Below are 24914 nucleotides of genomic sequence, written 5' to 3' on the forward strand. Positions count from 1 at the left end.
GTCACATGCTCAAACACACAGTGGTGCTTGGGAATCACAGGGAGTGAAGGATACTATTGTATTTGCAGGGTGTCTTGACAAAGGAAAGAATGATGAATGTGACTTGATGTTTTTAGAAGGTTTATATTATATTTTGGGGTTTTTTTATTTTTTAATTTTTTTTCTTTTATTATTTCTGGTTTTTTTTTAAATTTGGTTTTTTAAATTTTTTTTTAAATTTGGGGTTTTTTTTATTTTGGTTTTTTTTTTATTTGGGGTTTTTTAAATTTTAAATTTTTTCTTTTAATTTTTAAAATGTTTTTATTTTTTAATTTATTTAATTTTAAAATTTTATTTTTAATGTTTATTTTTATTTTATTTTTAATTTTTTATTTTTAAAATTTTTGGGTTTTAATTTTTAATTAATTTTAATTATTTTAATTTTAAATTTTATTTTAAAATTTATTTTCTTTTTTATTTAATTTTATTTTAAATGTATTTTATTTATCATTATGCTATACTATACTAAAGAATACAGAAAGGATACTTACAGAAGGCTAAAAAGACAATAATGAAAACTTGTGACTCTCTCCAGAGTCCCAACACAGCTTGGCCCCAGCTGGCCAATGAGTGAAAACAACCCACAGCAGAATCCAATCAAGCAATCACCTGTGGGTAAACAATCTCCAAACACATTCCAAAGGAGCAAAACACAGGAGAAGCAAATGAGATAAGAATTTGTTTTCTTTTTTCTCTGAGGCTTCTCAGCTTCCCAGGAGAAAAATCCTGGGTGAAGGGATTTTATCAGAGACTGTGAATGCCACAGGATACAGCATTGGGTTCTGGGAGTGGGAATTGGTTCTCCAGCTTCCCTGCCTGCACCTTCTGAGAGGAATTGTCAGTGTTTCCAAAGAAGTGGGGTTTTATGTGATTTCTGTGAGCATCTCTGACAAGGGCCTGAAAATGAGCCTGGTGGGGAATTGTCCAGGCTCCTGTGGGAGCCTGGTTGTGGGCAGTAAGTGTTCCTCACCCCAGATATCTGTCTGCTCCATGCTGCCCTTTGTGTGCTCTCTGATGGGCATACAATGGAGCCATGCTGTTTTATCTCTGGGAGAAAGGCAGTGGTATAAGGAAAGGTCATTCTGACTTAGTGCTAGTGTAAACAGATTAAACCTTCCTCTTTATTTCTTCACTAATTTTTTTCTTTATTAATGTGGGTAGGTAACCCTCCTTACATTTTGTTTTGTGCTGGTTTCAATTATCCATTTCCATGGATAACTGAGTAGAATTAGGTATTTCTCACTGAGTGCCAGTTCTAATGGGGATGTTATCAGGTGTTCTCTTCCCTGGCACATTTTTCCGGGTGACTCCTTGAAGAAAATTCTCTGCAGAGATGGAAATATGTCTCCAACTGAAAAGTAAAAATCTTCCAAAAGCACCAAAGCTCAGTGAAGTTGCACTGAAGTATAGGGATTCCCAAGGACATTGCTAGTGTGTGCATATGTGAGAAATCATCCTTTCTCATTGTGTTGAAGCTGTTAGAGAGTTTCTTGTGCACAGAGGTGTTTTAAGCCCAAATTGCCGTGGTGTATCTGGGGCTCCAAGTAAACATCATTCAGCAAGTGGATGGCAGGGCTATTCACAGGGCTTTGCAATCTTTTGCTAGAAACAATTTCACCAGGAGTGCAGCTCTCAGTCAGGGGTGTGTGCTGGATAAATTATCAGTAGTGCTCAGATACCAGCTTTATCAAAAACAGTGCAAACTGAAGAAACGAGTGCCACAAGCAGCTAACAAATACCTCCACAGTCCTTGTTCTACGATTGAAGTCTTCCCTTTAAGCCTTTCCTTTTACAGTGGGGGGTAACTGACCTTGAGTCTGAAACCCAGTGCTTCAGTGTCTGTGAGCAGCTGTTCCTGGAGCAGATAATACAAGTGTGTGGGAGACTGGCTCAGCCTGCCTTCTGAGGAGTAAGCAGCATTAATCTGGGGAGGTGGAGGGCTGGTTCATGCACAGGTGTGCCCACAGAGCCTGTTCATGGAGACCCAGGGACAGGTACCCTGTGCTTTATGTAGCCGTCCAACATCCAAGGTGTCTGTAACAGATGCAGGAGCTTCTCATAGTCATGTGCTCCATCTCTATCCTGAGAGTTTGGTTGTCACCTGTATCTTCTGGATTTTTCCTTCATATTTCATAGCTGTTCACATTGCTGGGTTAAATCTCTTTTCTTGTGGGAAGAGTTAAACCACAGATCTTAGGTTTTGTCTGTGCACATTTGGGGTTTATTATGTTTCACCTGTATTCAGTTTCAGAGTTTTGGCATCCCACAGCATCACCAAAGGTGAGGCTGGGCTTGCTGTCAAATCAAGATATTCAGAGGGAGGCAAAAGCCCCACTGACAGAAATGTTGAGTGGTAGATTAATCTCTTGTTTCAGGTTATCTCTACAACTGCTGGAATAATTTGATCTTTCTCTGTGGTGGTTACAAGCAGTCAGAGGGGCTGACAAGAGCAATTGCATTAAGCCTACTTAACCCTTGCTAATGCTGTGAGCCAGAGAGATTGTGGTACTGTCTGACTGAGGCTTAAGCCACTTGTTTAATATGTACTTGAGTTCAGGTTTTGAGAGAGGATATAAACAAGAAGAAATGGAAAACACCCAGTTTTATTTCTTTGTTTTTGGAAGATGCTGGAAGGTGCTTCAAATTATTGTTAGCATTTATAAAAGTAGTTCTGAGGATTAATCACTCAGGTAGGTCTAGCCTTATGTTTTTGTTGCCTGTTGTGCTGAAGCAACACAGGCTACTTTTTAACAGAGAAAAATCTGTGCTGCACACCCCATGTGTGCTGCTCTGCTGCTCACAAGTGTAGATCTCCAGTGTGTCATTCCCTCAAATGGAAAAACTTGGAGAAGCAATCACAATGGCAGCTCAATGATCTGCCTTCCAGTACCTTCCCAGCTTGGCTTTGCTGGATGCTGAGCCTGCACCGGCCGTGCCAGCTGTTCTGGTGTCCCTTGGACATCTTCCATTCTTAAGATTGAGTTGGGCTGATCTTACTTAGGCTTGCAGTCCTGTTGCCAGAAAACTGGGTAGCTGGCTGTCATCCAGGTGCTAAAAGGGCTTTGCTGTCAGTGCTCTGAGTGTGGTGGTCTCTGGTGACATGGATTTGTGGAGTTGCTGTGGCAACCTGCATAGGTTTCCTCAAGCCCCTGCCTGGTTTCTGGTTTCCAAATTAGCTTTGTTATTCATCCCACTTTGGAGAAGGGGCACTATGGGCTGGGCCTTGGGGCAGTTTGCCTGCTGGAGAAGCAAAGCAGCCTCTGAAGAGGGGGAGGCAGAGAGCTGATGGCAGCAGTGTGATGCCTGCCTACCTTCCCTCCAGCTGGGCACACAAACGAGAGCTTCTGCCTCTCTGCAGCCTCCCTGTTGCATTTGCTTGCTTATTCCTGCTGCAGTTGTAGTTCAAAAGTAGTTAAAAGTTGTTGTGTCCTGGCCCCATTGCATTAGGTCCGACTGATTTGAAAATCCTATGCTGTTTTCATTTTAAGTGAAAAAATATTGATAACTTAAGCAGAAACATTGCTCTAAAGCAGTGCTTGCTTCAAGAGAGCTCATTCCTCTGAAGTTCATTGGAGTGGAACGTAGTTCAAATAAGGCCTTGAGTGGAACTCTTGGAAGGCAGAATTTTCCAAGGTTTTGGGGTAACTCAGGGCCTGATGCTTCCTGGTTGGAAGTCCATCCCACACCCTGGAACATGCAGCCTGTGCAGAACTGTCCCTTTCACTCCTGTGATCTCAGTGTGCAGCACTGTTGGCTCCACATTCTTGCAAATTTTCTTCTTGAAGCTCCACACCTTCTCATGAGGATGCCTACAAGGTCCTGGGTGATTGTCTCTTTGGGTGTGAAAATGTGAAAGGGAGAAAATGAAACTTCGTATTTTATGTGGCTAGCTTTTAACAGGTAAGCAGCCTAATTAATTAAATGCTATACACGGCTCTAATATAGGATAATTAAGGATTGAAGAGGGATAAAACTATCCTTTTTTTCCTTTAAAATAATATTTTAAAGACATCTTTTTATTATGGTGCATCATGGGTTATTATATGCATATCTTGATTGAAATTTTCTCATCTTCTTTCTTCTCAGGATCTGATCACCCATCCCAGCATAATAGTTTTGTTTTCCTGTTTCTTGTGAGATGCCCAGCACTACTGCATACTTAGTGTTCAGGGCAAGCTAAGCATGAAGTGTCTATCAAAGGCTGTTCCAATTTTTATTTTCACTCTTACAGGTTCTGCAAAACTGAAATCTTGATTAAAATATAAATATTGTAGTTTTTTTCCCATTTATGTGAAGTTTAGTAGCAAGTGGAGAGAAAAAGATAAGCTTAGTGAAATGCTACTTGGAGTTCCATGACAGCAAGAGTTGCTGATATTTTGGGCTTGATGTGTGCTTGGATCATGATCATAAGAGTTTAGAGTTGGAGGTTCTGGACTTTGGACAGCAGAAATGCCTTTATATTGTCCAAGTCACGTGGTTCACTTAAAGTAACTTTTGACTTAACTTTTCACAGCCTTGAGCCTGAGATGTTCTGGGTATTGTAAGTCTCTGATAAAGAGAACAGAGAAGCAAATATGTGCTCAGGACTGGGATTGTTGCAGAGCTGATAGCGATCTCAGAAACCACAGGAGTGTTATGTTCCTCAGTTCCTAGATGGAAATGCCTTGAAATGCCTGTGTGAAATGCTCCAGGGTATTATGAACCTGCAGCCTGCATGCTGCAGAGACCATACATGGATAAAGAGGGGCTGTTTATTGAATGGTAACACAAGTTCTGATCTTCAGTCTGGGCACAGGGCTGTACATGTTAGTGTCTGTACAGTTAACTCACTGTGAAGAGGGAGTGTGTGGGGAGCTCTGGCACACTTGATTTGGGTTTGCAGCCCCCCTTGGGTCTCCTGGGTACCACAAACACACCTGAGTATCCATGCTCAAACTGCTGTGGAGGTGATGGGAAATGTAGTAGATGAAGGGAGACTGGGGGTAATGCTGGGGGTACAGAATTGCTTTTACTTGTTTCTGCTTTTGCTCTTTGAGAGTAATCTTAAATATTTGTATTACATCTCATTGCATTCTGTGTCTTACTTGCCAAGACTGGTTGCCTTAGTCACCAGGGCTGTGGTAACTAGGACAACAAGATTAAGCAGGCAAATGTAGAAATAATGGTAATAACTTTCTCAACTCTTCCTGCAATTGGCTTGTATGAACAAATATCCTGCATGTGGGTGACTTGTGTCAGCAGTCTGTTCTCCCTTTCTGCCTGACACACGCTGAAATCCTGCTGGTGGCACTACCCTAATCCAGCTGTGGTGGTGCCCTCCTGCAGCTGGAATCAGCCTGTCAGGGCCATGTGAATGTTGCTGTCCACCTCCTTCCTGAGCATGGAGCTGGAACAGGGTGCAAGGGACACTGAAGGCCAGCACTTGTGTGCTCAGTAGCTTGGTGGCAAATTCTGAGTGGGAAGTATGGACCAGTGTCTGCTGGGGTGGGGAGGCTGCCCTACAGTGCTGGGGCTGGCTGGTGGCTTCCATGCAGTCACTGTCCTCCATAGATGTTGTCCTCTCCTGCAATAGTTATTTACATGTTGATTTGTTTGCTCACTGTTGGACTCAGGAGGGTCTGGGAAATGGTAATTGTTGTCCTGTCTCTTATTCCTCAGGATACTGTTAGCACTATGGGGGTAGTTGGAGGTCAGCATTTTATGCAATTTTGCTTTGCTTTGAGAGCTAGCTGTTTCTATCCCACCAAGTAAACCCAAATCCTGACTTGGAACAATGAAGTTTTATCTCCCACCCCACCTTGGAAACATGTTGTTCCTGGAAGCTCTCTTGATGTGTCTGCCCTTTCTGCAGTAACAAACCAGTGCTGTGTTAGCTCCTCTAGAAAGCTCCCAGCTCCATGAGTTTGGGATAGCAAGGCACTTGCCTAGTATTCCTCACTGCTCCCTGCTTGCCTTTTCCTGCTCCCTGCTTGCCTTTTCCTGCTCCCTGCTTGCCTTTTCCTGCTCCCCGCTTGCCTTCTCCCAGCTGAACATGATAGGGAGCTGCAGTGAGCACAGTAAAGGGATTCCCTGGATGCACAGGCCTCTTTTTTGTGGGCACCCAGTGCAAGCTTAATAGGCTCTTTTGAACACTCTTGACAATCTCTGATTGATCTTTCATGTGGGGGAGGACTAGGGTGATTGCATCCAAGGAATTGTGCTAACAAAAGACCCAGTGCTTTGGTATCTGCCTTCCCTGGGGAACAGCTTCCTCTGCCTTTTCTCCATATGTGATGATCCTGAGGAGTGCATTCACCTCTCCTTTGAACTGTTTATAGCTGCAAGCAGCATTTCTATTAAGGAACTGTCAGATATTTCTGAACTAAGTTTTTGCTTTCAGTGGTACCATTTTCATATGTCCAGATCCTGGGCCTTCATTTACGTTTCCTTCTCTGATGTTGCTTTCCCCTGACTTTTGTCCTCTTAAAAACTGTAACTGGCTACAATTTTATAGTCACTTGCAGTCTTATTTTTTGCCCTTACTAACCACTGTTAGATAGAGTCAGATTCAAAGGTGTCCCCTCATGGCTGTTTTAAAAACTTTTCACTATTATTCTGGACTGGAACTAGCTTTTATTTCTTTTATAGGCTTTTTTTACAGTTTGATCAGTGAACCAGAAAAGCCATGTTTTTGTGTCTTCTGCTTCAGCTGGCTGGTGCAGAGCTTCCTGTGGGCCAGTGTTAAGGTAGTATGTGCACTGGCAAATGTTTTTCTGGAAGCCTGTGTACAAGAGCTGAGGACAACTCATTTCAGAAATGCTTAATGACCTCCTGTCTAAAATTCAGAGTACTTAGAAAAGAAGGATCCTGCATCTGAGCATATACTGGACAGCATATGCCCAGATAATGGACATAAAGGAGTGCCTCTGTTGCACCAAGTAGTTTTGTGTGCACCTATTGTGCAGGAAATCCTTCACTACAGCCACAGATTCCTGTGGGTTGGTGGGAAGGGTTGCTTGATAAATCACCTGTCCCTCCATTTCCTGAGTTCTTCAATAGGCATTCTGGTGCTTCAGTGAGCACTACAAAACTGTGCTTTAAAGAGACAAAGTGGTTGGTAGAGCGTTGAACTTCTGAAGTCTGTTACAAATTTAAATTTTCTTAGTCAGGGTGTGTTTGGATGGCTGCCTGTGCCCGGTGTGGCTGTAATACAGGATGTGGTGAGGAGGCACACCAAGTTATTTATGGACCCTTTTGCTAGGTGAAATGTGTGCTATGATAGCTTCTGGCTCTGCTTGCAGCCTGCTGAGAAGGTGAATAGGCACAGTGATCCTTGGAAAGAATGTCCTGTTCCACTGGGACAGTGTCTGGAAGCGAGCAGTTGCAGGTGCATGCAGTGTCATCTGTTCAGTCTGGGTGCTGCTTGCTGGGGCCCCCAAGGGCCCTGCCAGCCTGTGAATGACTGTGTGACACTGCTGAGCCCAAGCTGCAGCACCTTGGAGAGTAGGGACAGTCTGCTGGACAGCCTGGCAGCCTGCTGGGAAATCCTGTGGTGCCAGTGAGCAGGAATGGCTGTGGACAGCAGCTGCCTGCATGCTTTGCCTGGAGGGTGCTCTGAGGGGAAATTGCCTCTGCTTGGTCCACTGGAGCTCAGACTGTTCCCTGGACACATTTATTTTTGCAGCATAGCTGGTTCATGCTTTTTGATGCCTGCTCCCAGAGAGCCTGATGTTACAGGGTCAGAGGACCTGGACAAAAAGCAGTATTCTCTTGCTGGGATGTTTTGGCAAGTACCATGGTATTCCTGAGCTAGGGAATTTAGTGTGAGCCATAGTAATGTGTGCTGCCTTGTCACTTCCACTCCAGCTGCATGGATTGTGTGGCATCCCTGCCTCAGAAAGGCATGCACAGTTGGGTAGAAACAGCCCAGAAGCTTGGTATTGCAGTAGTGTTCCAAGATGGATGTCTCTGCCAGGAGGGGCTGTTTTTGAAGCTCACTGGTGGGGAGAAGCAGTGCACACTGGAGTGTTTGCAGGGACCTCTGTGCTGAAAGGAAAGCTGCTCTGTAGCACCAGGTAAGCTGCAGCTCCTTGCTCTGGAGTGTGGGATAGCTCTGGCATGTCTGTGCCAGTGACAGGTTGGAGTAGCCAAGTGTCTTTCTAGGCAGATCTCAGGTTTTTCACTCCATCCTCTGATCTTGTTTTTGTCACTGATGGCACAGACTGATGGCTCTTCCATGGTTTTAACAACTGCCCTTTCATAGCTTTCCCACTTTTCTGACAAGGGTTTCTTGTGTGTGGTCTGCACTGTGGCTTCACTGGTCAAGATCAGTGGCTTAAGAGACCTGTGCAACAGAGAGGTTTATAAACCTGTTGGGAAACAACTGCTGGGCAGAGCTCTGTGTTGAATTGTGTCTGGAGAGAGGAGACCTGCTAGGAAGGAGAGGCTGGAATAGCCCTGCCAGTGCTGACAGGCCATGCTCATCCTGTTTGGGAGTTTGAGGTTCTGGGGAGGTTTGGCATCCCAGTGGCAGCTGCTCTTTCCTCCTACAGTGGGACTAACCACATTAGCAGGAATGTCCCCTGAGATCAGGGTAGGAAGGATGTGTATCTTGTGTGTAATCTGCTCTCCAGGCTGGCAAAACTCGTGGGAGCTCCCAGTCTGCAGGGAGGATCAGGAGGAAGCAGTCCTCAAGTCAGGAGGTGGCATTTAGGTTCTATATTGATGTTGGCCATCTCTCTGTCTGCTGCCTGCAGTGTGCCATGCTTTTCCTCAACACCAATCCACTACACAAACAAGTACTAGGCCAGAGCAGTGCACTTCTTTTTGAGGCTGCCTGTGTTACTGAGTCTGAAACTCTGGAGCTATGGAGCCTGTAAAGGACAGTTGTGCTTAAAGAAAACTGCCTGGGAACAGGAAGAGAGCATTTCATAATATAGGCTTATCTTTGACTGGCTTCCCTATGGTGTTTGAGAAAGCACCATTTGTCTTGTTTAGAAACTGTTTGCTTGCAGAGGTGCTGGCACACACTTGTCCATGTGAGGAGGCACATTCAAACATCAAAGGATGGTTTAGCAGGCTTGAGAAGGAGAGCACATACACTCTGGAGCTGTTGGCTGCAGCCCTAACCAGAGGGAATCCCAGAGATCTTTGCTGGTCTGAGAGTGTCACTGCTGTCTGTGCTTTGTGGGGGTACTGGGGAAAAGGGAATGCTTTTGTATTGATGGTCTTGGCCAGTCATTTGTGGGAGTTTTTCTATTGCAGCCAGGCTTGCTCTGTCCTGGTTTGGGATCTCATGACCGCTGCATTGGCCCTTCCTGCTGGGAGCAGCCTCACTATGCCATGGACAGCAAACAAGCAGAGGGATCTGGATGTTAGCTCCTGTCCTGAGTAGCCATTCTTTCATTGGAAATGCAGTGTTATGAGTAATTCAAGTCTTCGGTGTGCCTTGCTAGCATGGTAGCATTTTGGCAGCACAAAAACAGCTGAAAGCCTGTAGTAGATAAAGCTTTTAGGAAAGAGGAGTGCTCTGCACCCTGAGCACAGCACTGCTGGTGGTCCATCTGCTACTCCTGGTGTGGCTCCCTGGGCATGGGGCTGGTGTGCACTGGTGATGCATGTTGGCTGACCTCCTTTAGCAAGCATGTTCTAAAGCAAAACCTGTTCTGACCTTCCAGTGAAGGAAACAGTGGCTGGTGCAGGAACAGTTTTGGCTGCAGTTTGGCTACACATGTCAGATAGCAGTTTTGGAAGCCCTGAGGAAAAGGATGAATTTGTACATCTTGTTCGGTATTTAGAAACACTTTTATATTCTCTTAGATAAATCCAGCAAATCTCTTCTGTAATCCTGACTGAGTCTTGGCTCTTCCAGACAAAAATCAGTGAATCCAGTACCTGTCTGCACTTTCCTCCCCTCACCTGGCTGCTTTCACTCTGGTAGCAAGCAGCTCTGATGGCTGTTGCTGGTGATCAGTAGTAGCTACTGCTGCTGGCTGAGTCATGCACAGTGTTGATGCCCTTATCCTTTCTCTGAACCTCCTTATCTCACTGGTGCACCTGGCCCAGCCTGGAATGTCTGCCATGCCTTGTCCTGGCTGTTGTGTCTCTCTGGGACATGACCTGCCCTGTTCTCTGCCTCTGTTGAGTGTGGCTGTGTGCTGTCTCAGTGGTGTTGCGGTGCTATGAAATCCATCTCTGAGCACAGAGGAATGCTCCAGGCTTGTGATGGAAGAGAAGATGCCTGGGAGGCTTCTGGGTGGCACTCAGAGCCCCTGGGCAGAGCTGTGTGGTCCCTGCAGATGAGAACAGCAGGGGCTGATGGTGTGGATTTTCCCTTCTATGGGGATAGGAAAATGAAAAAAATGAGGTGCTCCAATTCAGCACGGTGGTGCTGAGGTCCCATTTAATGCACTGCACTGGCCTCTTTTCAGTGACTGCAGTCTATCTTGAATGGCCATTCCAGAGGGGGAATGCTAACCAGGACACAAGGCTGTGAGGAAAACTCTAGGCAGTAGCAAGAAGCCAGCCAGGAAGACAAGGAAAGGTAGATGTATCTGCTTGCAGGACACTGTTTTCTTCCCATTTGCCTCCTGACTGAGGATGAATTGCTTGATGATACCTTGCTCTTGGTAATGTATATCCTACTGATCCTGCTATTTTTTGCCCTCCCCAGCATGACTTTGCCTATCCTCCTCCCCTGTAGTGCAGCCAAGTTGCTGCTGTGAGGATAAGAAACCCCTTCCTTTGCTGCACCCTCAAAGACAAAAGGAAGGAGGCTGTCATCTGGTCCTCTGGGGTATCTGAGCATTGGCTTTGGGTTTGGTCTGTCTAGGGGCACATAGGAGGAGATGGGAAGAATAGCCATGTGGGAAAACAGGCTGGATTTCTTGGCAGGCAGGCAGAGCTGTAAGCTGTGAAATGCTTCATAGGAAAGGAAGGGACATAACCTGGGGAGGTTTTGTTTTCTGTGCTTTGTGCTTTAGGATTTCCTTTGTGAATGTCACTTGGGAATTGGGATAAATCAAACCTACTGCAATTTGCAGTAACAGAAGCATGCTCTGGATCCAGCAGCAGGGTAGATGTGTGCTATTGGTAGCAAGCTGCTGTCAGCCAGGATGCAGATGAGCCAAAATGTCTGTCTTATGGCAAGGAGAGGAATGCTGGTCGGCAGCAGGGCTGTTGTGCTGCACACCACCTTGTGTATCTTGGCTGAGGGACCTGAGACACAGCAGGTATTTGGTGGCTCTGCCCTAGCTCCTTCCTTGCTGACCCAGGAGGGTGCTGTCATATTTTTTGGCCTTTGCCTCTTAGTGTGTTTACACTCTTTGGTGCAGCTTGCTTTGCTTGCCCATCTCGGGCTGCGGCAGTTGCAGTGGCTTGAGGGCAGAGTGGCAGGAGTGTGCTGGCAAGCCCTGAGTGCTCTGCCTCTCTCTCCCTTGGGGAAGCCCTCAGAGCAGGCTGATGCTTTCCTCCCAATCCATCTGTAACTGGTGCACCTACCTGTGCTGATGCCTGATCTGCAGAGCCTGATGAACCTGCTGCTGTCCCAGTTCATTGCTCTGTTTGCTGGCAACGGGGACTTGGTTTCTGAAAGTGGAGTAGGTCTCTCCTCCCCTCTGTGTGCATCGGTGGTGTCTCATGCAAACACCACCCGGGGCTCGGGGAGGATCTTGCTTTCAGGAAGCTGTGGCACATTTTGAAACGTGTTTTATGTGCTCTTCCCTTGACACCTCGACAGTGGCTTCACCTGGCCACTATCCGAGGTGAGCTCTGTGGATGGACACCCCTATGATCACATACATCTGCTTTTGCAAGCTGCTCCATGCGACCGGCCAGTCTGCAGAGCATCCCGGTGTCCCGGGTTTGTGTCCAGGCCGGCTGCCTTCTGCCCTCTAGCGGGAACATGTTTGGGAATAGGTGCTGCTCCAGCGGTTGACAGGGTACAGGAGCATCGGGAGCATTCCGTGCCTTGGGAGCCCCATGGAAATTCTGGCATCTTTCCAGAAACCCAGTCTCAGAGTTTAATATCACCTTGAAGGGAAACCTGAGCTGTGAGAATCAGGAAAAATATTGAAGAGCAGCTAAACTGACACTATTAAAGGCTTAGTCCATGTCTGTGAATCTAATAAAGGTGGTGGTGCTGACAAGGATGACAGAGGGCCCGTGGTGGGGAAGGTGGATGTGTTCTAACATTTGTAGGTGGCATGGAAACTACAGGAGGACCCAAGGTCCCTGGCTGCTGCCACTTGGAGAAATCAGTGCAAATATCCAGGGAAACAGTCTTGTCCAGAGAATGAGCTGCCACTCAGGAGTGGTTGGTAAGCCAAGCACTGAACAGCCCAGGATATCAGCAGAAAAAGAGAGCATTTCATGGGCTTGACCCTTAACTTGTGGGTAAGGACTGGCTCTGAGGCTGGGGCACAGAGCAGGGCTGGGCAGTGACACTCTGGATGCACTCTGGGCTTTTCCCCTGGCTTCTTCCAGCTGCAGTGGGCACCACGCCAAGAGCAGATTCTCCAGATGTTGCACATCAGTTGAAACACTGTTTTGTTATTTGGATGAGATTTTCTTTGGAGTAGAATTTGCTTATAATAGTGTTTATACATACTTTTGAAAAAAATCTTAAAGCATGTTTTTATACATTTTATACAGGTAAGAGGGTGGTAAACATGCAAATAATATTTGAAGACTTCTCCAGAATGAGGACTGTTGTTGTTGCTCTTAAGAAGATTTTATTAGTTCTGTTCATACATGGAGGGCATCACCTGTGACCCAGTTTAGTGGCACAGTCAGAGCAGCAGAAAACCTTCTTGCTTTTCAAGACAATATTAGTTTTTTAACTTGGAGAGTGCTTTCATTTTTTTCAAGGAGGAAGCTATGCACAGAGTACTGCTCAAGCAGGAAATTGTTGCATAATGCTTTATAGTGCCCTTCAGTGAAAAGGAAAGCAAAAAACTACCTTTTGTTGTTGAAAAGCAAAAAAAGTAGATAAGAAAATGCTTTCATGTCCTCTTGCTGTGGTATATAGGAGGTAGAGAATTAGGTCCATTGAATCTGCAGAGAATTTTGACACTTTTACTGCAGTGCAATAAAAATATTGAGTGAATTGTTCTTGGATATTTGTACATGATTTGGTATAAGAATGCTTGTAAAATAAACCCTATACATCTGTGTATTGCTCTGCCAAAAATGGGGACACGGTGCAGCTCTGGCCAGACTTCAGCTGTATCAAAGTTAAAATGTTTAGGATTTATTTTGTGGAAGGGATGGTGAGCAATAGACCCAGGAAGAATAGAGACCATAATTAAGCTCCCATGTGTGCTTACAAAAAAGCAGATATGAGGATTTTTCAGAATTGTGGGATTTCATCAGCTGTGGTTTCCTGGGTTAGGGGAATTGACTAAGCCTCTGACAGAGGCAACCAATAATGAAAACACAGAACTTGTTGTACTAAAGCAATAAAATGGTGTCTGCTCCTTCTCTTGGGCTCCCAGATTATACAAATCCCTCCAATCTGTATGCACATGAAGTAAAGATAGTGGAGTGATAATGCAGAAATTGTGACTGCGCCACAAACCAGTCACTTATTATTCCACTAAACTTAATTCAGTTGCATTGGGAAGACCAGCCTGTAGTAAATCGCTGTCAGCAGCAGCAACAATATTGGAGAAAGCTGCTCTTTATCCTGGGACATCCTATAACAGTCCATGTGCAGTGGGAGAACTGTAGAGACAGTGTGCGACCCAAGCTCTGTTGCCACAGTGGGTCATGTACACACATAGCTATGAGCTGATCCTCCCAATGGCAGATAGCATCATCTTTAAAGGATGTGACACCTTGAATTCAGCAGGTCTCAGACCTCTGCCTGATGATTTGAAGCTCCACTTTGAATATTGTGTTCAGTTTTGGGCCCCTCACTACACAAAAGACACTGAGGTGCTGGAGCATGTCTGGAGTTGGTGAAGGGTTTAGGGAATTAAGTTTATGAGGAGTGCTTGGGGGACCTAGGACTGTTTGGCTTGGAGAAAAAGAGACTCAGAGTGACCTTATTGTTCTCTACAGCTCCCTGAAAGGAAGTTGTACTCAGCTGGGGTTGCTCTGTTTCCCCAGGTAACAAGTGACAGAACAAGAGGAAACGGCCTCAAGTTGCACCAGTGTAGGTTTAGGTTGGATAGTAGGAAAAAGTTCTTCACTGAAAGGGTGGAGAAGTGGTGGAATCAAGTGTTGGAATCAGCACCCCTGAAAATATTCAGAAAACAGGTGGATGAGGCACTTGTGTGTACATGGGTTAGAGTTAGTGGTGAACGTGGTCAGGCTTTGTTAATGGTTTGATGTTCTTAGAGGTCTTTTCCAACCTTAACAATTCTGTGGTTCTCTGATGGAGAATATCACCTGTATGATGCACATTTCAAGTAAACCACAGACTGATTTAACTGACATTCTCTTACATTACTCAAATCTAGTTCTTTTTGCAGGTGTTTTGTCCTCCTACCTGCAAGGACACTGTGGTGAGCCAGGTAAAGCAATAGAAACAGAGCCACTCTTAGCAAGGATAAGTGCACAGGGAGCAGGATTAGTAGCCTTGGCACATGCAGCATCCTGGGAAGAGGAGAAATGAGTTAACATCTCTATGGACTCCCAATGTGTTTTGGGGTGTGTCAGGCAGCAGGAATTTTATGGAAAGAATGGGGATTCTTCACATCAGCAAAACAGAGTATCCATCCCTTGGAGAAGAAATATTCAATTTGTTAGAATTAGTATAGTTACTGTGGTCCTGGATGGTCAGGTAGGAAAGCTTCCTTAACAAAAATAAGCCACTGTGTGTCCTCTGTGACCTCTTGAATGGATGCTTTTGCAAACAACCGCTGGAGGCAGTGCTTTGCTGCTGGCAGTGAATTTCACAAAATGCATGTTTATAAGAGCTTTCCTTTTCAAGATAACTACAGGCCAGCTTGGTGAAAGCAGAAGTGTTTCAATCAAACTTCAGAGCAAAAGCTCCAAATTTGTCATTTAGTGAGGAAAAGAAGGCAGCGTTTTTTAAGATAATACCAGGGAACAGTGAGTACCTCTCCCCAGTAAATGACCAGTAGAGGAGTGTAGGAGTACTGAGGTTCCAGGAGACTTTCAGACTGCCCTGTTGGAGCTCATTTTCCTTGTAGCTGTCAGTTCTTGTTATTATCAGAATGTTACACAGACATATTTACCACGACTCAGTATAGCAGAGGTCCCTGCAGCAGTTCCATAGCTCAAGAACAGTTGCTACTTGTTCTGTTTAATTATAGGAGTAAGTAAATCCAGATTTATAATTTGTCTACCAAAAAGTGATTTTCAGGGATCACACTGTGATCAGTTCTGGACAAAACTATGGGGTAGTTGCTGTGGAATTTGGCTGAAATGTTTAGAGCAGCATCTGATCACTGTGGATCAATCCTGTCCTGTGGATATCTGCAGAGATTAGTGTGGGACCCTCTGCTGCCCTGTACTGGCACTGGACACTCAGCACTGATGTAAATCTGGGTGATGCAGGGATTGGTTAAGTAACAGATCAAAAGAGGATCATCAGGGACAACCAAGCTGCTTAAAAATTGTGTGCTCTTGTGCTGCAAGTACACTCAGACTCTAGAACATGCATGTTAATCCTTGTGGGAAGGGTGGTGGTATTTTAGAAGGCACTGTTTGCAGAAGGGTTGGAGCTGCAGAGTGCAAGCTGTACCTTTGACTACCTTATGTCTTTGAGTGCTGCAGGGAGAGAGAGCACAGAGTGGAAGGGGGGAATTACCTTCTGGCACATAAAATGGAAAGGATGTGGGGCAGGTTACAGCATCTCTCACTGTGTAAAATAGATCTTGGAAGCTGGAGAGGGATAGAAAGAGAAGAGTGCCTTATCAGAGATGAAAGAGCTGCCCAAGTGGGCAGAGCTGACCAGTAGGCATTCATTCTTCCCCTGGAAAAAGGACCAGGTACTGCCTCAGAGAGGAGCATGAAGCTAATGAGTGAATTAGTTTTTGATAAGAAGTGTGTTTCTACAGTGAGAACAACTGCCAGGTAAAATTATAACCTTTCCACATCCTCCAATTAAGACTGAATATCCTTATGTAAGTTTTAGTCTTTAAGAGATAACTTTTCCATGCAGGTAACTAAGTGACTAAATTAGTGCTGCAAGGAAGGTTTGAGTAGATGTGCTGTCCTTGTCTCACATGCTCAAGCCTCATTTCTCTCCATGGCTTGTCTAGCAGCAGTCACAATCAGCAGTGGTTAGTGGTGGTTGTTAGCTAAGCTTAGCCTCTTTGCAAGCTTTCCTTCAGTACATCTGATGGAGTGGCTGTACCCCTTTTTCTGGTGAGAATTCAGTCCCCCCATCCCTCCCTGAGAGGTGCCTCTGTCTTTGGCCTTGCTCCCCACAGTTCACCCCTAACCATGCCTAAGTATTTCTGGGGAGGAGAAAACCTGCCTCAGGTAATGAGGTTTCTTCCTTCCTACAAGCAGATGCTCAGAGGGGAAGGGTGGACAGGGACCACTTGTTGTAGTGCTGGAGTGCACAGAGTACAAGAGCTTAGGGTCTGTGCTCTGGGTTTTGGCTGAAATAATGCAGCCATCTGGCAAAGGAGTGTGCAGAACTCCCCTGCACACCCAGCTTCCTGACTTCTGGTCTCTACCAGGAGGGACCAGAACATGAAGGGCAGAGCAGCAGGGTTGCAATCACAGTCTAGGAAACCTTCTGCACAAGCTAAAATTCTTTTAGAAGGGAGGACAGGGACATGATAGGAGGTGAGTGCTTGCTAAGCTCTAAACCTGTCCTGCAGTTTGGCTCTGTCCTTCCCTTTTTACTGTCGTTCTGTCTCTGGGATTGTTCTACACTGCTGCTGTACATCACCGTAGCAAGAGCAGGTTTTTTCCTTTAAAAATAAATAAAGCAGGTATTCAGAGGGCACAGTGTGTCAGACAGAAAGGTATTTGGTAGCAGCTAAATCTGTTCTCCAGGGAGAGTGACCTGACGCTCAGGTTCAGCATGCTGATATCCACAGAAGTCCTGGGAACCGGAGTCTGCAGCAACGCAGCCATGGAGCACAGAGGGTGACTTGTAAAACATCAGCGTGCTCTTACTGCTGCTAGAGCCTGATGATGTCTGGCTTTGCTCCCTGACACAGAGTTCCTTACAAGTAGTGTCTAAGGGAGTCCTGCTGCAGGCTCCTAGGCAGGAGATCAGAATGGCTGGCTCTTCCTTTGAGCAGTGAAAGTAGCTTTTCTCACTTAGCCTCAGGATCCTTCCTAGCTTTTTCCTGGAAGTGCCACTTACCATGCTGAGTCCCCAGGATTTGAGCTTGTCAGGGTGGCTGAAGCTGTATGAAACCTCGTGTGGGGCTGCTTCCCAAGTCAGCTCTGTGTGGTACCATGCAAGAGGAGAGCTGAGTTGTGATGTCTGCATGGGAACATTTGCCTTAACTAAGTCCAGGACAAGGGTGGATTTAAGTGCTTTGGTTTATAAATAAACAGTGCTGTGGCCAAGGTAGATTTAAACAGAGCTGGCAACAGCCCTGCTTGGGAAGGGATCTCTTTACCACATGGCCTGCTGTTGGACTTCCTGTTGCATGCTAATCCCTTAAGCCTGCTTTAGCTCTGTTAATTTTCCTTCTTTCCTTTTTTCCCCGATGGGCTGTCTCCGTGGCGCGTGAATGCCGGCATTCCTAGGCCAGGCCTGTGCCTGCGACTGGGCCAAGCATCCAAGCTGCCTTCTGAGCACTGGGTACCATGTGGCAGGGCCCCAGGGATGGTGGTGCCTGAATGTGTCCCATTCTCTCTGTCTTACAGGCTCTGCAGTCTGCGCCTGAAGAAACTCACAGTGCTGAAAGAGCTGGACAAAGAGCTGAGCTCTGTGCTTATCGCTGTGAAGATTCAGGTAGGCTCCTCTCCTTGCTGCTGCCTGACAGCAGCGAGCCAAGCCCATCCTTGTGCCCTCTGTGAAGTGCTGGTCTGCATGTCCCTTGTCTAGTGCCACCAACCCCTCTGTCTCAGCATGCTCAGGGAGATTTTGGCTCTCAGGCAGGTGGGAATGATGCCCCAGGCACAGCGGTGAGATACCTAGTGCTGGCTTGTATTGGGAATGAATTTGGTTAGATACTGGGACAGAATCTGTCATGCCTCCCTGCCTGCCTCTGCCAAGGCCCTCCTCTCAAATTGCCGTTTGGAGTTTGCCATCCCACTGTTCCCTACCCTTTGAGAGAGGGTCAGTGCTGGATGGTTTCCAGCAGTGCCTCCCATCCAGATCACTCCCTGGGGAATGGAGGGTGGGAAGGGAAGGGTGCAAGGGATCAGCGTCTCTGTGCATGATGTTCTGCTGGTATTTGTACCCTGTCTGATCTCTAATATCCCTTCCCTTTCCCTGTGCATCCCTGCCAGGCCTGGTGCCTCTACTGTGAACCAGGCAGAAGGGAGGGGAGAGGATCTTTGTCACCAAGGGGACAGGAATTTGCCACCATCCTGATATGTGCGATCCCTCCACCCTCTCTGCTGCTTGTGGTGGAGAGATGTGTTCCTAGGGGTGCAAGCACATCCTTTCCACCTGCCAAAGGACAGCATGGAAACAAAATGCATCTTGAGCATGCTGTCCTGGCCACAGCTTCCCTGACCCAGCTAGGGTGCTGGTGTCCTTCCTTCGTTCTTGTCAGCTGGCACGACAGCAGCTGATCCCGTTGAAAGCACCGTGGGTCGGCAGCTCAGCAGCTTTGTGCTCCCACAGAGCTCTTTGTGCTGCACATATTAGGATCTAAATCCTGGATTAATTCTGGAAGCTGCAGTATTAGTGGAGCTCTGGGAGCTGGAGTTGCCTTCATGACAGACCTGATTCACTCTCACGGAAAAAACTGAAAGCAAATTTGTGAAGCCTGGGGCAGGGAGTGAGGACAGTAGGAGAGGCTGTGGTCCACACATTTTTGGTCAGTGTCCCACTTTGTGGCATTCCCATCACTGTATGTATGGTGTCGTTCAGGAGAGCTGAAAGCCCTGGAACCCCTGAGACTTGTGCCCTTTTAGAGCAGGCTTTAGCAAGGAACCAACCTGAGCAGCAGAGAGCTGCCTGGCTGGGCCTTGGAAATGTGGAAGCCATCCAGACTGGGCCACAGCTGACAGCAGCACAGGGCTAGGGGGCTGGCAGCCAGCTGGGAGCTGTGGGTCCTACTTGACTGGGAGGGCTGGAGTGGTCCCTGACTTCTCTCTGCACAGTCAGCCCAAGCTAAATGTGCTTCTCTGCACTGGGGAGCCTTGGGTTCTTGTGCAGCCCAGTTGTGCTGGGGCTGACGTGTGCTGAGTGTGCATGTCCTCAGCTACAGACCTCACAGGCTGCAAATGTGGGACTGGGGAAGAGACTGCACAGTGGGACTCCAGCTCTCTCAAACAGACCATCCCCATCCCTGCCACAGGCCAATCTTACACCTTGATGGCAAAAGAAATTAATAGGCCTCAGCAGTGTGAAGCCACAAAGCCTTCTTGCTGCAGGGCTTCTTTTCCTGTTAGGGAGTGGAGGCTGCATCCAGGGATTGAATTTAAACATGGTCACCTCCTCTCTGCATGGCCATGTAGCTGTGGCTGCATGCTGGTGTAGGCTTCCTGCAAAGCTGAAGAGAACAAGGAGAATGCTTTTACCCACATTGCCCCGTGGCTCAGCATTCCCTGTGGGAGTGGGCTGAGCTTGTGTGCCTCCCTAGGCTGCTTTCCACCTGCCTGGCCAGCTGCCTTGGCAGGGTTTGGGACTGCTGGAAGGCAGATGGAGGCTGTAGGCAGCTCCAGCACAGCGTGCCTACAGAGTGGCCTCAGATGGATCCATCCCTCCTGCTCCTCTCCTAGGTAACAGATGAGTCACACTAGTAAGAAACTGTTTGAAGGCTTTCCAGTGAGCATTCCATCTTTTGGATGGAAACAGCTGATGCACAGAATTTATAAAGGACCTGCAAATTCCCAAGGGGGAAGCTGGGGACTAAAGGAAAGGGAGGCTATATTTCTCTTGCTTCAGTAGTAGTTCTGTTAGGGTCAGGAAGCTGCTGCTCTGAAGGGCAGACTGCATGGAAATGGTGCTGCCACCCAGGCAATAGCTCCAGTGCTGGAGACAGTCTGCTTAAAAAATGTGCATGACCCAAAGGACAGTGTAAAGCCTGTCCTGTCCAGAACTCCTGATCTTCTCACAGTTCCCTTCTTGTCTTAAAAGACAGCCTCCAAGGGTGCCATGTGCTGCTACCTGCTCCTTCATCTGGAAATACCACTGTCAAGGGGAACTTTCTATGTCTACAGAACTTACCCATTTCCCAGAGGTGATTTGAATATATAATGTTCCATGGATTTGAGTGAGATAAAGCCTGAACTACTGTAAAAGAGGGGATTTGCTCTCATTCACTTGGGTGGTTTTAAACCTTTGTCCCTTGTTACTTGTTTTAACAGACTGGAGCCATTATAGAGCATTTCCTTCTGTGTGTTGTTCAGCATGGCACTAAGAGATTTGGATGTGCTGGCTCAGCTCCATACAGCTGCAGATACCTGCCTTGGTATTGCAACTGATTATGGCATGAAGGGAAGCACAGTGTTCCCTCTCAGCAGAGAGACTGAGGTTCACAAACACCCTGTCTTGAGCCATGAATAGAGGAAACAGTCAAAGGAAAAGAAGAAAACAAGCCCCAGCACTCCAGAACTTTCAGCTCCTGTGACAGGTGCAGTGGATGGAGGTCTTCCTGCATCTGCCTGCAGGATGTAGCTGGTGACTCAGGTTCAAGCCTTGGTGCTGTAGAGAGATGATATTGGCAGTCACTGTGTAGGAGACAAGAGTGTTTGCTGTGATCTAGGCCAGGCTAAAAAGGTTGTTTGCCTCTGCCAGGCCTGCCTGCTGCCCCAACCATGCTCCCTGAAGGAACTTGGGCTTTTTTGGTCTTTCTTACTATGCAGTTTTCTGTTTATGCTTCACTCATGCTTTGTTTCTTATCTCTTTGTAACCACTTGTAGTATTTTTCACTCCTGCCTGAGCAATCCTAGCTAAACCCTAAATTTGTTTATTATATTAATGGGCTGTTCTCTCCCAAAATGCTCGTTCAACTTGAATTTTGGGGTTTTGCTGTCTGCCTAGTCCAGTACTTGTATTAGTTCTCTCTCATTTTCCAGATGTGGTATGCTGCTCTAGCTTCAACCCTCTTATAAACCAGACCAACCAGGACAGATTTACACCTGAAATTTGGGGTTGTACCTTGCAAACCAGACCTGGGCATCACATACCTGTGTATTGTAGTGAAAGCTCCTGTGTGTTTTCAGTTCTTAGGCAGTAAAAACCTGTGGCCACCACTTGTCCCTTATGTTTTTCCCTTCCTTGACTAACTCTGTCATCCATGATTTTTGCTGTAACAGTCTGATACTAAGTTTTCTGTAGTATTCATAGGGATACTCAAGTGTTCTACAGAGAAATTGGTTTTACCTGACATTACTCAACTTACAGAACAGCTGAGCTACATCAAGTGTTCAGTGCCATGTCCAGTTGAGGTTTGAATTTCTCAAAGGATGAAGAATCCTCAGTATTTCTATGTCCTTGTCCTTGCACTGTGATAATGAAGTAGCCTTTGTCCCAGTCCTTGCAATTCCACGTGTGTGTGCACTGGCATTTCACTGAGGGATTGGATTCACCTAGGATTGAGGCTGGATATGTCACTTCCTTAGTGGTAAATGACAGAGAGGCACAGGACAGCAATGTTTATGAAACAAACCATCATTTCCTGAACACACCACTCAGGATATCCTCACCTTTTCTTTGCCATAAGTCCTTCCCCAGAAATAGCATCTTCAGGAAGAGTAATTGCACTTGTGTTTTGATGAAAGAATAAATCTTTGGTGGATAATTTCTCTGCAACAAAGAGCAAATGGTGGATGTGCTGAAGTAAATGGTCACTGTCATTATGACTGCCTATCATCTGTTATCAGAGAAGAGTTCAGGAAGGGTCAGTGTGTTCTTGGCCAGGAAGGCTCACAGATGGTGAAGGGGATGAGCTCCACCTCCTCTCTTCCGTTTTAGGAAGACCTTGTGCAGGAAAGCCTTGCTCCTGGCACAGCCTCTGGGAACAGCATTGCAGACAGCTTTTGGGAGGATCTGTGGGTTGTGCCACCCTGCAGCCAAGAGGACCTGGTGCATGCAGACAGCATTTTTCTGCCCCCAAGTCATTCAGTGTCTCCATCAGAAACCAAGACATAGAGATAGTAGAGATAGGGCAGAGGCAAAGGAAAGAATTGGAGTGGGAACATGATTAGAGTGCCTCTGTTCCTGCCCTTCTGGTAAAAACCATTTCTATATGTAGAGAGATAAAGACTGTTGCCTGAGGAAAAGACTAGGATAAAGTTTTCTGATCACAAGCTGAGCAAGCAGGGGGACCCCTGTTCTCCTGGACATCCTGACTTGATCCAAGCAGAGCTGTCCTGCCAGCTTTGCTTAGACAGGGGTCTGCACTGGGCCTGTCTGCTTGGGGTAGAGATGTCTCCAGGACCTGGCCAGGCAGCATACTGGGACCCTTTCCTTTGCTCTGCCTGGCTCCCTCTGGCTCCAGGATTGTCCCTCCACAGCATGGGTGTGACCTGTGTTCACAGGGGTCCAAGGATGAGGGAAGATTCAGGGATTTGACTCCATGTTTCAGAAGGCTGATTTATTATTTTATTATATATATTATATTAAAGCTATACTAAAAGAATAGAAGAAAGGATTTCATCAGAAGGCCAGCTAAGAATAGAAAAAGAAGGAATGAATAACAAAGGTTCTGTCTCGGACAGAGAGTCCGAGCCAGCTGGGCTGTGATTGGCCATTAATTAGAAACAACTAACATGGGCCAATCACAGATCCACCTGTTGCATTCCACAGCAGCAGATAATCCTTGTTTACATTTTGTTCCTGAGGCCTCTCAGCTTCTCAGGAGGATTTTTCATAAAAGATGCCTGTGACACATGGGAGTGTCCCTCCAGGTGCCAGATTGAGCAGAGCAGGCTTGTGAAGAGCAGCTGCTCCTTGGCAGGTGGGCAAGGAGGGGGGGCCTCTGGCAGCTCAGGGGGTGCTGCAGGCTCTTGCAGAGTGTTGATAGGCACGTGAAGGGTGGCTCTGCAAGTTGGACAGAACAGAGTCAAGGCATTCTCTCTTTCCCTGTGGACTGTGAGTCTGTGGTTGAGCTCAGTGTGTGTGTCTGTCAATCTCGTTATAGGGTTCAAAGCGAGTCCTGAGGTCAAATGAATACATCCTCCCACCTGGGGGCCTGATGGAGACCGAGCTGGAGCTGACCTTCTCACTGCAGGTACCTGGTCCCCTGGGCTCCCTTACCTGGCATTTTTCATCAAGCACAGCTTTAGAGCTAAGTGTGAAAGGCACAGCCTCTGTGGAGGAGCCTGCTGTGGTTGGCCAGCTGCTCCGTTGCTCCAGGGATTGTTTGCTGGGCCTTGGGCTTTGGAGGATGATGGATAGGTGCAGGTGGCCTTTGAGGGGCACCTCAAAGCTCAGCAGGTCAGATCCTGCTGTACATCAGCATTGAAGAAGAGTTTTCCACCTGTGTGTCGTGCTGAGCCTTGCCCTCATGCTGCCATTTTCTTTGTGCTTCCCTTGCCCAGTACCCACACTTCCTCAAGAGGGATGGCAACAAGCTGCAGATCATGCTGCAGCGGAGGAAGAGATACAAGAACCGCACCATCCTGGGCTACAAGACCCTGGCAGTGGGAATCATTAACATGGCTGAGGTACAGCGTGCTGGGAGCAGGGGGGAGTCCCACACAGCCTCCTGTGCCTGGGCTGTCAGGCAAGGTCTCATTGCTGTGAGAGTTCTGGCTTGTTGGCTGGCTGTCATATAGAGAGGGTGGGCTGCCAGCTGCCATTGTGTCACCCTATCAGGGAGCTTGTCTGTCTGTCTGTCTAGGTCATGCAGCACCCGACGGATGGCGGGCAGCTCCTGGGCCTCCACAGCAACATGAAGGATGTGAACATTCGAGTGGCCGAAATCAGTATCTACTCTCTGTCCAGTCAGCCCATCGACCATGAGGATGGGAACGTCCCCTCGGGTCCTAAAATCAAAGCTTCAGGTGTGTTTAGTGCTCAGAGCTGCAGGCAGACATTTGGGACACATTTGGTAACAGAGCGTGTCCCCAGCACTGCCAGTCCTTTCACTGGAGCCATGACAGGCACCACGCTTAGCTGGGGCATTTGCACTGTCTGCTTTCAGATCGCTCCCCAGACATTGATAACTACTCTGAAGAAGAGGATGACAGCTTCTCCTCAGAGCAGGAAGCCAGTGATGATGCTGTACAGGGTCAGGTAAGGGAGGCCTGGCAAGATGCTTTACGTCCTGTTCCTGTTTCTGGGGCAAGAGTCAGGCATTGAGGTTCTTGAGCACCCTGAGCCCTCTCATCCCCTTGTAAACATTGCCATTGTTCCAGAGGGCTGAGAGCTGTAATACCTCACAGCAAAAAGAACTTTGACAGCAGTGGGCTGCTGTCAAGTCCATTGTGAGGCAAGGGACTTTGGAGAACTATAGATCTCATCTGTCTGTCTCTGGAGCTGTCTGGTCTGCAGCAGAAAACCCCTGCTGAGCTCTCTCCATCTTGCACCATGATTTTCTCCCTTCTCCCTGTGACACCAGGTCAGAGACTCCTTACTCTCTGAGAGAGAACAGGGATTTTAGGAAGAAGTAGTTCTGAAAATGGTCAGAGGTGGCAGAGCCATCCCAGCCCTGTGATGAGATGTGTCACTGCTGTTTGCTGTGCCCTTGTTGTGGTTTCTGTGCTCAAGGCCATGGAAAGCCTTGTGGTAGTGTGCTGATAAACCACAGGGACAAACCCCTGTTCAGGGTTGTTGTGGTTTGAAGGTAACTGAGGTTGTTGGGGCAGATCAGAGTGAAACAACACTGGAT

General features: G+C 47.0%; 1 protein-coding gene across 2 annotated transcripts in view; it reads left to right on the forward strand.

The window, feature by feature from the left end:
* The window catches only part of LOC118684798 (phosphofurin acidic cluster sorting protein 1-like), a 55464-nt gene that overhangs the window by 17214 nt on the left and 13336 nt on the right, over window positions 1–24914 (forward strand). For both annotated transcript variants that reach the window (XM_036379922.1, XM_036379923.2), the window contains exons 2-6: window positions 17827–17914; window positions 23223–23312; window positions 23623–23748; window positions 23925–24087; window positions 24228–24319. In XM_036379922.1, coding sequence (XP_036235815.1) covers window positions 17827–17914; window positions 23223–23312; window positions 23623–23748; window positions 23925–24087; window positions 24228–24319 — 559 coding nt within the window. The remainder of the gene's footprint in view (window positions 1–17826; window positions 17915–23222; window positions 23313–23622; window positions 23749–23924; window positions 24088–24227; window positions 24320–24914) is intronic.

This window comes from Molothrus ater, chromosome 3, assembly GCF_012460135.2.
Source record: "Molothrus ater isolate BHLD 08-10-18 breed brown headed cowbird chromosome 3, BPBGC_Mater_1.1, whole genome shotgun sequence".
Lineage (NCBI taxonomy): Eukaryota > Metazoa > Chordata > Aves > Passeriformes > Icteridae > Molothrus > Molothrus ater.